The sequence below is a fragment of the Archocentrus centrarchus genome, chromosome 2 (assembly GCF_007364275.1).
Source record: "Archocentrus centrarchus isolate MPI-CPG fArcCen1 chromosome 2, fArcCen1, whole genome shotgun sequence".
NCBI classification, from domain to species: domain Eukaryota; kingdom Metazoa; phylum Chordata; class Actinopteri; order Cichliformes; family Cichlidae; genus Archocentrus; species Archocentrus centrarchus.
The window spans coordinates 464,322-476,467 of record NC_044347.1 but is presented as its reverse complement, the minus strand read 5'-3'; the positions used below and the strand labels follow the sequence as shown (position 1 = coordinate 476,467).

The following is a 12,146-nucleotide window of genomic DNA, read 5'->3' as shown; positions in this document are numbered from 1 at the left end:
AAAATTAAGTAATCAGTAAAGTAAGTTACTTTTTAAAGGAGTAATCAGTAATCAGTAGTCTGACTACTTTTTCAAGGTAACTATACCATCACTGGTTATGAATTAGGATCTTAGTTTATTATTGTTTTCTGTTGAGTTGTCTGTGTTATGTTTTGTATCCCGTATCCTCTTGTCTGGTTAGTGTTACTGTGTCTTTCTTGGCCCTTCTCTGTGCTTAGTTCTCTTCCCACTGTTTCCTTGTGCATGGTATTTAAGTTACCTCTGTGTTAAGTTTACATACGTGTCATGCTTAGTCACTTCCTGTTTTATTTTGATGATCTTGTGTTCCTTGTGCTTTGTTTTTAGGTTTTACTTCCCCTTGTCTTGTCAGTATATTTCGTTCACCTGTGTTGTCACCTGTTTCTTTTTCCCTCATTATCGCCCAGTGTATTTAAGGTCTCTGTGTTCTTTAGTTTGTCGAGTCGTCAGTTAATCATCTGTTTTTCCCCTGCTGTGTGCGTTATGTTCGTGTTTATTCTTCGAGTTCATGTTTATGCTTCAAGTTACGTCAAGCTATGTCCTATGTCAAGTCACGCTTTATAAATAAAGCTTTAAGGAATTTCAGACTCCTCCTCTGAGTCCTGCATTGCCAGCCACAGCAGCAAACGTGACAGTTTTAAGTTTTCCTTTAATGTACAGCCTCTCATTTTTTTACATTATTTTATTTATAGTGTGACACTACAGCCTACACAAAGCTTTAACAATGCGTGGCTTCCACATGTAAACACGTAGCAGTTAGCAAGATGACAGCTGTGTGTCTCCCTGATCACAGCCTTCAGCCAGTCCAGTGTTTGTTTCAGTGATCTGAACACTCTGATATCAAGATAAGTGATATACCTTCCACAGAATAGCTGCAGCATCACTACATGATATCCCTAATTGGGCGATACGGGAACAGCTGACTGTCTCCGCTATCTATCTTCCGCTATGAATTAGGAGTAATGGTGCAAAGTCAGGAATACTGTGGATAGAGAACGTATAGAGCTCTTGTAAAAGCAAATATGTTTGGCACAACAGTGCATGTGGATCATGATTCTGATTGTGAAAACTGCCAGACATGAAGTTAAAAAAAAAAAAAAACTTGTGCTATTTTGAAAATTAACTGTACATGGCTGGACATAACCTTTACATGCATATTTAGAAATGGCCTAATCTATAGGCTCCTCACTGGTTTCCCTTTAGATATAGAAATATAATGTTAATGTTAAAGGTTCTATGAACATTTTTTTTTGAATTTTTGTTTTATGGTTAGATGGTATTTAACTCTTTATTGCTTTTTTTTTTGTTTGTTTGTTTTTTTTTTTTTGACCTGTCATGTCTGGCAGTTTTCGCAAGCGGAATTATAATCCGACCACCAGACATATTTGCTTTTACAATAAGTGCTCTATAAGTTTTCTATAGACTATTCTTGTTAATTGTATTTTTATTTTATTTATTCTTGTGAGATCTCACTGGCAGGGAAAGAAGAAGAGAGAGATGGAGAGCAGAAAGAAAAAAGTGAAAGGGGAAAAAAAGGGGGGGGGCAAATAGAAGATAAAAGCTACACATACATACATTCACATATGTATATATATATATATATATATATACACATGCATATACATATACACACACACATACAGTCTTGTTGTAGTTTGTAGTAATGTATGTGTGTTCCTCTGTCATGGAACATACTCAATAATGAGGGCAAGAAACCGCAACCACCCCCCTCAGGATCCAGAGGCAGGCAGGGAAAGACCTAGGGGACAAGGGTCATCCACAGCCCACCAGGAGCACAGAAGACCCAAGGCCACACATCCCAATGGCAACTGCACGCACACCCCAGAGGAGGAAGACCCCAGACGGTGCCCCCACGGTCAGTGGCCCTACTTGCTGCGGCACCAGCCCCCCCACCAACTAGGGCCCACACACAGGCACCAGCCCTCCCCCCCAAGACCCTACATGTGTGTTGTGTTGTTTGATTGAGTTGGAGGAGGGGATGGGTCAGGATACATATGACCAGGAAGTAGAAGGCTACCCCTGGAGGAAGAGAGCCAGCTAACTACTGGCTCACTAAACACCCAAGTTTCCTACACCCAACCGCAGGGCAGGGAAGGCAGGTCCAGGGCCTGAAGTGGCCACACCCCCAGGGCACCTCTGTGCCCAAGGTCACCACCCACCACCCACACCGCAGACAAACACAAACATGCACACCTCCACACACCTCCACACACACACACACACACACAAAAAGATGTCAACAAAAATCACACCCACTCCCAAAAGACAACAGCAAGCATCCTACCCACACACATACACAAACACAGTGGTCCCGAGTCCAGGACCAAACAGTCCCCCGTGAGAACCGCTGCCCCCTGTATGATGGACCTCAGTTGCTGATATTCCAGAAACCTACTGCTGCTGATTTCATATTTTGATATAAGTTCTTGAAATGGAATAACGTTTCCATCTTGAATAACATGCTCTAAGTTATTAATACCCTTTTCATGCCATGATAGAAAATTCATTACATTCTTTTTCTGGCATATATCTGGATTGTTCCAAATGGATGTCAGTTTACTTTGGATAAGACTTAGTTATTTTTAAAAATTCTCACCAGGCTGTCAGAGAGGCGTTTATGTTAAAGCTTTTAAAGCAATTATCTTGCTTGATACAGGAGCTAATGAAAGGTAGATCAGAGATTGTTACTTTTCCACAGAGTGGGCTGTCTAGTGAACTTGGTTTGATCCATTTTGAAACATATTGAAACCTACTGGCTAAGAAGTAGTAATAAAAATTTGGTAGCTCTAGACCACTACTGCGTTTTGGCTTTTGTAAAGTTTTTAAACTTATTCGTGATGGTTTGTTTTTCTACAGAAATTTTGTTATGTTTGAATCTATTGTCTTAAACCAAGCAACAGAAGGTTTATTAGGGATCAGTGAGAACAAATATAGGATTTTTGGCAAAACCATTTTAATGGTGGAAACTCTACCCATGAGTGATATAGGTAAACTATTCCAATGTGTGAAATCATCCTCTATCATTTTTAATAGAGGAATGTGATTTACCCTGCACCCTGTACCTTGTGTGATTTACCCCTACCCTGTACCCTGCCTCTCACCCTATAACAGCTGGGATAGGCTCCAGCCTCCCCGCGACCCTGAACAGGATGAGCGGAAGCGAATGGATGGATGATTTAATCAAACCAAGTCTGAGAGTCTGGCAGAAAAATTTGTACCCAAATATTTAATGTTGCCTGATTGTAGTGACGTGGTAGTGATGTTCTCAAAATTACAGTTTAGAGGCAAAACTGTTGATTTACTCCAGTTAATAGAGTAATCAGATATAGATGAGAACTTCTCTATCAGTGTAATTGTCTTCAAGAGACAAGCTTGTGAATTCCCAAGGAAAAGTAATACATCATCAGCATAAAGGCTTATCTTATGGTCTGTTTTTTGTTTGAATTCCTTTAATATTTGCATTTTGTCTAATTGCTGCTGCCAGTGGCTCAATAAAGATGACAAAAAGTGAAGGAGAGAGTGGGCAGCCCTGCCTGGTGCCCCTCTGCAGACTAAAGGTTTGGGAAATAAGATCATTTGTCCTAACATGTGCATTGGGGGAGCTGTAAAGTGTTCTGATCCAGTTTATAAAGGATGAACCGAATCCAAATTTTTGTAGAACTGCTAATAAAAATTTCCACTTAACCTGGTCAAATGCCTTCTCTGCATCTAAAGAAACAACTGTGGTTTCTAATTTGTTAATGGAACAGTAATCTATTACATTTATTAATCTGCGTGTATTATTGGCTGCATGTCGACCCTTGATAAAACCTGTTTGATCAGGATGTATTATGAGTGGGATAATATTTTCTAATCTTCTGGCCAAGACTTTGCAAATTATCTTAACATCAACATTTATGAGTGAGACTGGGCAGTAGCTAGATGGGAGTGTGGGGTCTTTGCCTGGTTTAAGAAGCAGGCTGATGTTAGCAGAGTTTATATTTGGAGATAGTGTGTTATCATTCTGAATCTGAGTCACCATTCTAAAAAGAGTGGGTGCTAGCTCAGACCAAAATTCTTTATAAAACTCAGCTGGAAAACCATCTGGACCTGGGGCCTTATTATTTGGAAGGTGCTGTAGGGCATCTTGGAATTCAGACGTTGAGAGAGGTGAATCCAGAGCTATAACCTGTTCATCATTCAGCTTTGGTAGATTTATACTGTTAAGAAATTCTTCAATAGCAGTATTCTCTTTATTTCTTTCTTTGTTTGTCTTGTGTATACTCAACATCAAAGGAGGTCTATTTGATTATAGTTTTTTTTTTAGGCTGACTGTCTGTAACCTCTCAGAGAGAAGCTGTGAAGCTCTGTCCTCAGTTCTCAGCTCCCAGTCCTCTAGTCTGAGAGAGCTGGACCTGAGTAACAATAACTTGCAGGATTCCGGTGTGAAGCTTCTGTCTGCTGGTGTGGAGAGTCCATACTGTAAACTGGAAACTCTCAGGTAAGGATTCAGACTTTTCCCTGATGATAATTTAAAACCTACCTTGTGTACAACTTACCAAATTCTGTTGTATCAATTACAATCGTATAAACCACCACTTTAAGGCATATAAGTGTTAGTCTTAAATGTGTTAAGGTGTACAGCTAATTTAGGGAGTACTTGGACTAGGGATGCGCCGATCCGATATTCAGCATCGGTCTGATCCTGGCCTAAATTACTGGATCGGATATCGGGAAGAAGTAAAAAATGTGATCGGATCTGATCCGACCCACATTAGCTGCATTACAGGTCTCCGTCGTCTTCTTCTTCTTGTGGGTTTGCGGTTGACCAACTGAGCTTAGAGCCACATTACCGCCACCTACTGGAATGGAGTGGGGATCGGAAAATAACCCCCTCAGTTCTCCGTCGCTGCGACGGATTCCCTTTAACACTGAGTGGATGATCGCTGACATGTTTTTCCGCCTCCAAAGCTCTCTGCGTGTTTGTGTGTTGTGCTTACTGTGCTGAGAATTTCAGCTGTTATTTCTTTCTCTACTTCAGCTCCTAGACATACTGCTAGCGAGCACCGCCTCCGGTACCGGAAGGACCCCTTCCCCGTCAAAATATTGTTGATACTTTAATCCCTGATTAGTGACTAAATATAGACCTGCAGTAGAAACGTATTTAGGAGAATGCTTGTGAATATAAAGCGTTACAAGATTATGCTCACGCAGCCCCCAGTTTTTCAACATTAACACTGATAACACAACAGCAGTTAACTGATTTACCTGCAGTCTGTCTGCACAAGCGCAAAGAGGCGGAGCCGGTGAGCTCAGATGGAGCGGAAGAAAGTTTTCTCCCTGTAACCTCCATTAAACCTTTACTGGGACACAGCTGGAGGTCCTTCATCAACCACCTGATCAGTAAATGAAGAAAAGAGAACTTTGTAGATGCTCCATCCACCCTGTTTGTTTCACACAGGGAAAAACTGCAGTACGGAAGTTAAAATATGCAGATGAACTGTTAATGTGAAAAAAAGTATTTCTTATCCAGTTACTCAAGTAGAACACTCGATTACTAAAATAATCAATAGTTGCAGCCCTCCTGAAATTTCCAACATACCATAAGCCAATGCATCACCTTCTCACATAGGAGCAACAGGATTCAGGTGATAGAGCGATTGTAGTAAGTAAGTAAAGTTTATTTATTTATATAGTGCTCTTCACAGACAAAAAGTCACAAAGCACTGTATAATAATTAAAACACAATATTAAAAAACCCAAATAAAACACCATGTTAAACACATATTAACATTATATATTAAAAGAAAAAGAATAAAAATAAAGTTAAACAGAAGAGTTTTCAACTGTTTTTTAAGATGCCACAGATTAAGTTAAATGGAGCTGGAGTGGTAAACAGTTCCAGAGCTTTGTCACCACTTCCTGAAAAGCTCTGCCCCCCTGGTCCTTAGTCTTGTATGTGGGACAACTAAAAGATTTCAATTTTGTTGTGTGAGAGACTGTTGACTTATGTAAAATGTATCCAGGCATTTGAAATCAATTGTTTTTTTGTTTTGTTTTTTGTTTGTTTTTTATAAAAGATCGGATTTGTATCAGTATTGGCAGATAGCCAAATGTAAAATATCGGTATCGGTATCAGACCTAAAAAAGTGGTAGCGTGCCATCCCTAGTTTGGACTCCCTTTGCTTTATTTGTTATGTTACAGCCTGATCCTACAATCATTTAAATGATTTTTATTTCTCATTAATCTACACTCATACCCAATAATCAATTAAAAATTTAATTTCAAGATTTCTTATAAATTTATAGAAAATAAAAAGCTTGAAATATCATTTTTACACATTTACAAGAGTTTAAACCTTTAAAAAAAAAAAAAAAACACTTGAAATTTAGATCACATGCCTTCCAGTTTTCTTGATCATTGCTGAGATATTTCTACACTTTGACTGGAGTCCATCTGTGGTAAATGAAATTGATTGGATGCGATTTGGAAAGACACACATCTATAGTACTTGCTCATAGGGGGTTGTCTGTTGGGGTTTTCTCCCTATAATTGTAGGATCTTTACATTGCGATATAAAGCATTTTGAGGCAACTGTTTGATTTGGCACTATATAAATAAAATTGAATTGAACTGAATCCATAGAAAGCTTCACAGATGGCAAGGCATATTAGAGGAAAAACCAACATCACAGGAATTGCATGCAGCACTCAGAGAAAGGGTTGTTGCATTGCATAGATCTGGAGACGGCTACAAAAACTTCTGCATCACTGAAGGTTCAGAAGAGCAAAGTTGCCTCTATTATTATATACACCTGGCCATAATGAGCAAGCAAGGGAGAAGGGTCTTATTGAGAAAGGTGACCAAGAATGTGATGGTCAATCTGACTGAGCTCAAGAGATCCTGTGCAGAGACAGGACTAAATAACAGGACATCATCATGGCAGCCCTCCACAAATCTGGGCTTTATGGCAGAGTGGCGAAAGGTAATTTTCTCGTCATGCATGTAAGCCTGCTTGGAGTTTCCAAAAAATTCAATTCAATTCAGTTTTATTTATATCACACCAAATCACAACAAACAGTCGCCTTAAGACCCTACGATAATTACAGACATAAGTTCCCTCTCACAAATATGTCAGCAGTGATACCCCTGGTGTTAAAGGCTGTTAACAGGTGTATCGGCAGCGATGGCTCTGTGTTAAAGGGTTAATAATAACTAATGATTAAATGCAGAGTAGTGCATAAAAAAGTGAAAAGATGTAAATGGGGAAAAAAGAACACTCAGTGCATCATCAAAACTCACCTCAGCAGCCTAGGCCTATTGTAGTATCACTAAGGGAGGGTTCAGGGTCACCTGATCCAGCCCTACCTATAAGGTTGATCAAAAAGTAAAGTTTTAATTCTAATCTTAAAAATAAAGAGGGTTCCACAGAAGAGGGCCTTAAAGCTGCAGGCTCTGTCTCTCATTCTACTCCTAACTATCCTAGGAACCACAAATAAACCATGTGTAGGACTCAAAGTGTGAGGAACAAGATCCTCTGGTCTGATTAAACCAAGATTGAACTGTTAAAATTTTATGTCTGGAGGAAACCAGGCACCATTGTATCATATTCAAAATACTCAACAGTGTAATTCCTGTAATTGTGTGTTCGTGGCTTTCAGGCAACTGTCTCTGAAATGTATTGGCGGTTCTTTCCACAAAATGGCTAATAAAATTCAAACTGTAAATCATATTATTGACATGAGATTCTGCAACCAGTGGCAATCCCATATCTCCACAGTCTGGGACAGAAGTCTGTCTTCCAAGATAACAACGCTGACCCCCAAAAAAGAGTGGGATTTATCAGAGACTCCCTCCATCCATTGGGACTGGGTTGCAGGGGCAGCAGCCTAAGCAGAGAAACCCAGAGCTTCCTCTGTTCAAGCCACCTCCTCCAACTTATCTTTGGAAACACAGAGGCATTCCCAGGCCAGCTGACAGATATAATCTCTCCAGCATGTCTTAGGTCTGCTCTGGGTCCACCTCCTGGTAGGACATGCCAGGAGCACCTCACCCAAGTGGCGCCCGACAGCCACATGCCTGAACCACCACAACTGACAGATTTTTTCAATGTGGAGGAGTAGGAGTTCTACTCTGAGCCCCTCCCAAATGGCTACACTCCTCACCCTATCTCTAAGGGAAAGGCCAGCTACCTTTCAGAGGAAGCTTATTTCCCTCGCTTGTATTCATATTCTTTTGGTCACTACCAAAAACTCATGACCATAGGTGAGGGTAAGGATGTAGATTGACTCCGTCTTCACCAAGATGGACCAGTGTAGCATCCACAACACTGCAGCCACAGCCCCGATCCCTCTGTCAATCTCTCGCTCCTGTCTCCCCTCACTCATGAACAAGACCCTGAGATACCTAAACTCCTCCACTTGGGATAGCAGCTGATCGCTGACCCAAAGTGGGCACTCCATCACTTTTGTGTCCTTTCCATAGAAGAATTCTTAGACCATGGAGTGTTTTGAGTCCAATATCAGGTATGCTGTTGGGGAAACCTGGTGGATAACTTGGATGTGCTTAGTCCAAGCAGGATATGACTATTAGATTAGATGGTACTAGACTGGACAGAACTCTGGTCTGCTCTGTCCTGTAGCTTGTGTGTTACTTTGTTTGCCTTGTCATTGTGGTTCACAGATGGATTGTTGTTTTGTGTGTCTGCAGTCTGTCAGGCTGTCTGATCACAGAGGAAGGCTGTACTTCTCTGGCCTCAGCTCTGAGCTCCAACCCCTCCCATCTGAAAGAGCTGGACCTGAGCTACAATCATCCAGGAGACTCAGCAATGAAGCTGCTGTCGGCCGCACTGAAGGATCCACGCTGGAGACTGGACACTCTCAGGTATGGAGAGGATGTCTGATAGAGGAGGAAGAGCTGGGAATATTTTTTGTGTCCTTCACTCCTTTCCTTTGTTTCATGTGACATGAAAAATCACACATGAAGCAATATTTTCCTTTTTTTTTAAATAGAAGCACTAGTGTAGTTTAAAAGCAACAATGATAAAAAGATTTATCTTGTGGTCTCCAAGGACACTTCTCCATGAACAATGATGATAATGCCTGTTGCTCATTTATTCTCCATTTGGACACCTATGTATTTTTACCATTGCAGCCATTAAAAAAAAAAAAAAAACATTGTTCTCCCTGATTCATATTAGTTTTATCTCTAGGACAAATTTCACAGAAAGATTGATCAAAAGAGGAAAAATAAATCATTAATAAAGTTTAGTGATCAGAACTGTGGTAGGACCTGACAACCCCAGGGAAATGTTTTCTGTACATTTAAAAGCAAACACTCCTCCAGAAATTGATTTAAAGCACTTCTCACACACAAGAGTCACAAACTGCTTTGCAAAGCCAATACACAGCACATAATACATAAAAGGTACTTTTTTAGTACCCACTCAGCAGGGCTCCAAGCAGTCTGAGGCGATATGAAAATGTGATGTTAAAGAAAAATATGCCACTGATTGGCCAGGAAGTGTCATCACTAGTGGAGTCAGGAGAGCGAGTCCTTCACCAGAATCAAATGCACCATTTTTAAAACTCAACCGCAAGAAACTGGAGGTACACAAACACACTGAGGAGAAAGAATGAGGAGTTGCAGACACTTCTGTGCTTGGTGGGAGATGAGACGAGAAATGAGGTTATCATGAGGTCTCTGAGCTAATGGCTGCTCACTGGTACCATCGTACAACACAGCAGCGTAGACAAACACCAACACACTTTGAGTTGCATACAACATAAGTCAAGAGACTGCTGCCTGCATTGCTATATCAACTCCACCCACACTCAGGTGGTCCTTAATTGTAATGGAAACAAAACAAGACCATGCCTAGTTGAGTCACCCCGTGCTGAGTAGGTACTAATAGAAACGTGGCCTAGTAGAAACACAAATATGAAAGAATACAAATGAAATAAAGTGTATGTGTGTATACACAGACAAATGTGTGTCTGTGTGTGTGTGTGTGTGTGTGTGTGTATATATATATATATATATATATATATATAATATATAAAATTAGCAAAGAAAAAAATGTTTAGTGCAGCAGCAGAAGACCACTGGCAGTTTGTGCAATGAAGGGAACAATATTGCAGTAAAAACAAGACAGAATTTGTGCAATGAGCAGGCAGTGGGGCGAGTGTAGGTTTGTGTGAATAAGGTGATGATGACGATGTATGTTTGTGAGTATGTAAGGTGCTGTCATGATGTTTCAAGTCCAGTCCAGTCAAATGTCCTCAGAATTTGTCAAGCGTGTATTTCTGGAATGTGGGTGAGTTCAATTCAATTCAGTTCAATTCAATTTTATTTATATAGCGCCAAATCACAACAAACTGTCACCTCAAGGCGCTTTGTATTGTGGGTAAAGACCCTACAATAATACAGAGAAAACCCAACAGTCAAAACGACCCCCTATGAGCAGCACTTGGCGACAGTGGAAAGGAAAAACTCCCTTTTAACAGGAAGAAACCTCCAGCAGAACCAGGCTCAGGGAGGGGGGGTCATCTGCCGCGACCGGTTGGGCTGAGGGGAGAGAAAGACATGCTGTGGAAGAGAGCCAGAGATTAATATCAATTAATGATTAAATGCAGAGTGGAGTATAAACAAAGTAAATAAGGTGAATGAGAAACAGTGCATTATGTGAACCCCCCAGCAGACTAGGCCTATAGAAGCATAACTAAGGGATGGTTCAGGGTCACCTGATCCAGCCCTAACTATAAGCTTTATCATAAAGGAAAGTTTTAAGCCTAATCTTAAAAATAGAGAGGGTGTCTGTCTCCTGAATCCAAGCTGGAAGCTGGTTCCACAGAAGAGGCGCCTGAAAGCTGAAGGCTCTGCCTCCCATTCTACTCTTACAGATGCAGCCACCTAAAGTTGCCGCATCCAGCCAGACGTCGGCCAGCTAAAGTCCAGCCCACAGCTGGCCGACGTCTGGCTGTCATCAGGCTGGAAGTCCCCCTCCTTCTCCTGGGCGTATCTACTTTCCAGCATGAACACACCCCTTTCCCTCACTTGCAGACTTTCACCAAAAGGTGGCGCCTTCTTAACAAAAACGTTGAGTTCTGTGATTCTTAATCCTAAAGGAGAAAACCTAAACATAAATGCAGTTTAACACACAGATCGATCAGACACCACAGAACCACAAGTAAGCCAGCAGTCTGAGAGTGAAGTGCTCTGTTGGGGTGATATGGTACTATGAGGTCTTTGAGATAAGATGGTGCCTGATTATTCAAGACCTTGTATGTGAGGAGAAGGATTTTAAATTATATTCTAGATTTAACAGGGAGCCAATGAAGAGAAGCCAATATGGGAGAAATCTGCTCTCTCTTTCTAGTCCCTGTCAGTACTCTAGCTGCAGCACTTTGGATCAGCTGAAGGCTTTTCAGGGAGCTTTTAGGACAGCCTGATAATAATGAATTACAATAATCCACCCTAGAAGTAATAAATGCATGAATGAGCTTTTCAGCATCACTCTGAGAAAGGATGTTTCTAATTTTAGAAATATTGCGCAAATGCAAAAAAGCGGTCCTACATATTTGTTTAATATGTGCATTGAAGGACATATCCTGGTCAAAAATGACTCCAAGATTTCTCACAGTGTTACTGGAGGCCAAAGTAATGCCATCCAGAGTAAGTATCTGGTTTGACACCATGTTTCTAAGATTTGTGGGGCCGAGAACAAGAATTTCAGTTTTATCTGAATTTAGAAGCAGGAAATTAGAGGTCATCCAGGCCTTAATATCTTTAAGACATTCCTGCAGTTTAACTAATTGATGTGTGTCATCTGGCTTCATTGATAGGTAAAGCTGAGTATCATCTGCATAACAATGAAAATTGATGCAGTGCTTTCTAATAATACTGCCTAAGGGAAGCATGTATAATGTAAATAAAATTGGTCCTAGCACAGAACCCTGTGGAACTCCATAATTAACCTTAGTGTGTGAAGAAGACTCCCCATTTACATGAACAAATTGGAGTCTATGAGATAAATATGATTCAAAGCACTGCAGTGCAGTACCTTTAATACCTATAGCAAGCTCTAATCTCTGTAATAAAATGTTATGGTCAACAGTATCAAAAGCTG

At 40.7% G+C, this 12,146-nt stretch overlaps 1 protein-coding gene and 1 pseudogene across 1 annotated transcript in view; one reads left to right on the top strand and one right to left on the bottom strand.

Annotated features, from left to right (window-relative positions):
• The window catches only part of LOC115791158 (NACHT, LRR and PYD domains-containing protein 12-like), a 1,329,445-nt pseudogene that overhangs the window by 1,257,318 nt on the left and 59,981 nt on the right, over positions 1-12,146 (bottom strand).
• LOC115791215 (NLR family CARD domain-containing protein 3-like) overlaps positions 1-12,146 on the top strand; it is a 59,354-nt gene that overhangs the window by 14,162 nt on the left and 33,046 nt on the right. Inside the window, exons 4-5 of the mRNA XM_030745369.1 lie at positions 4,346-4,519; positions 8,729-8,854. Coding sequence (XP_030601229.1) covers positions 4,346-4,519; positions 8,729-8,854 — 300 coding nt within the window. The remainder of the gene's footprint in view (positions 1-4,345; positions 4,520-8,728; positions 8,855-12,146) is intronic.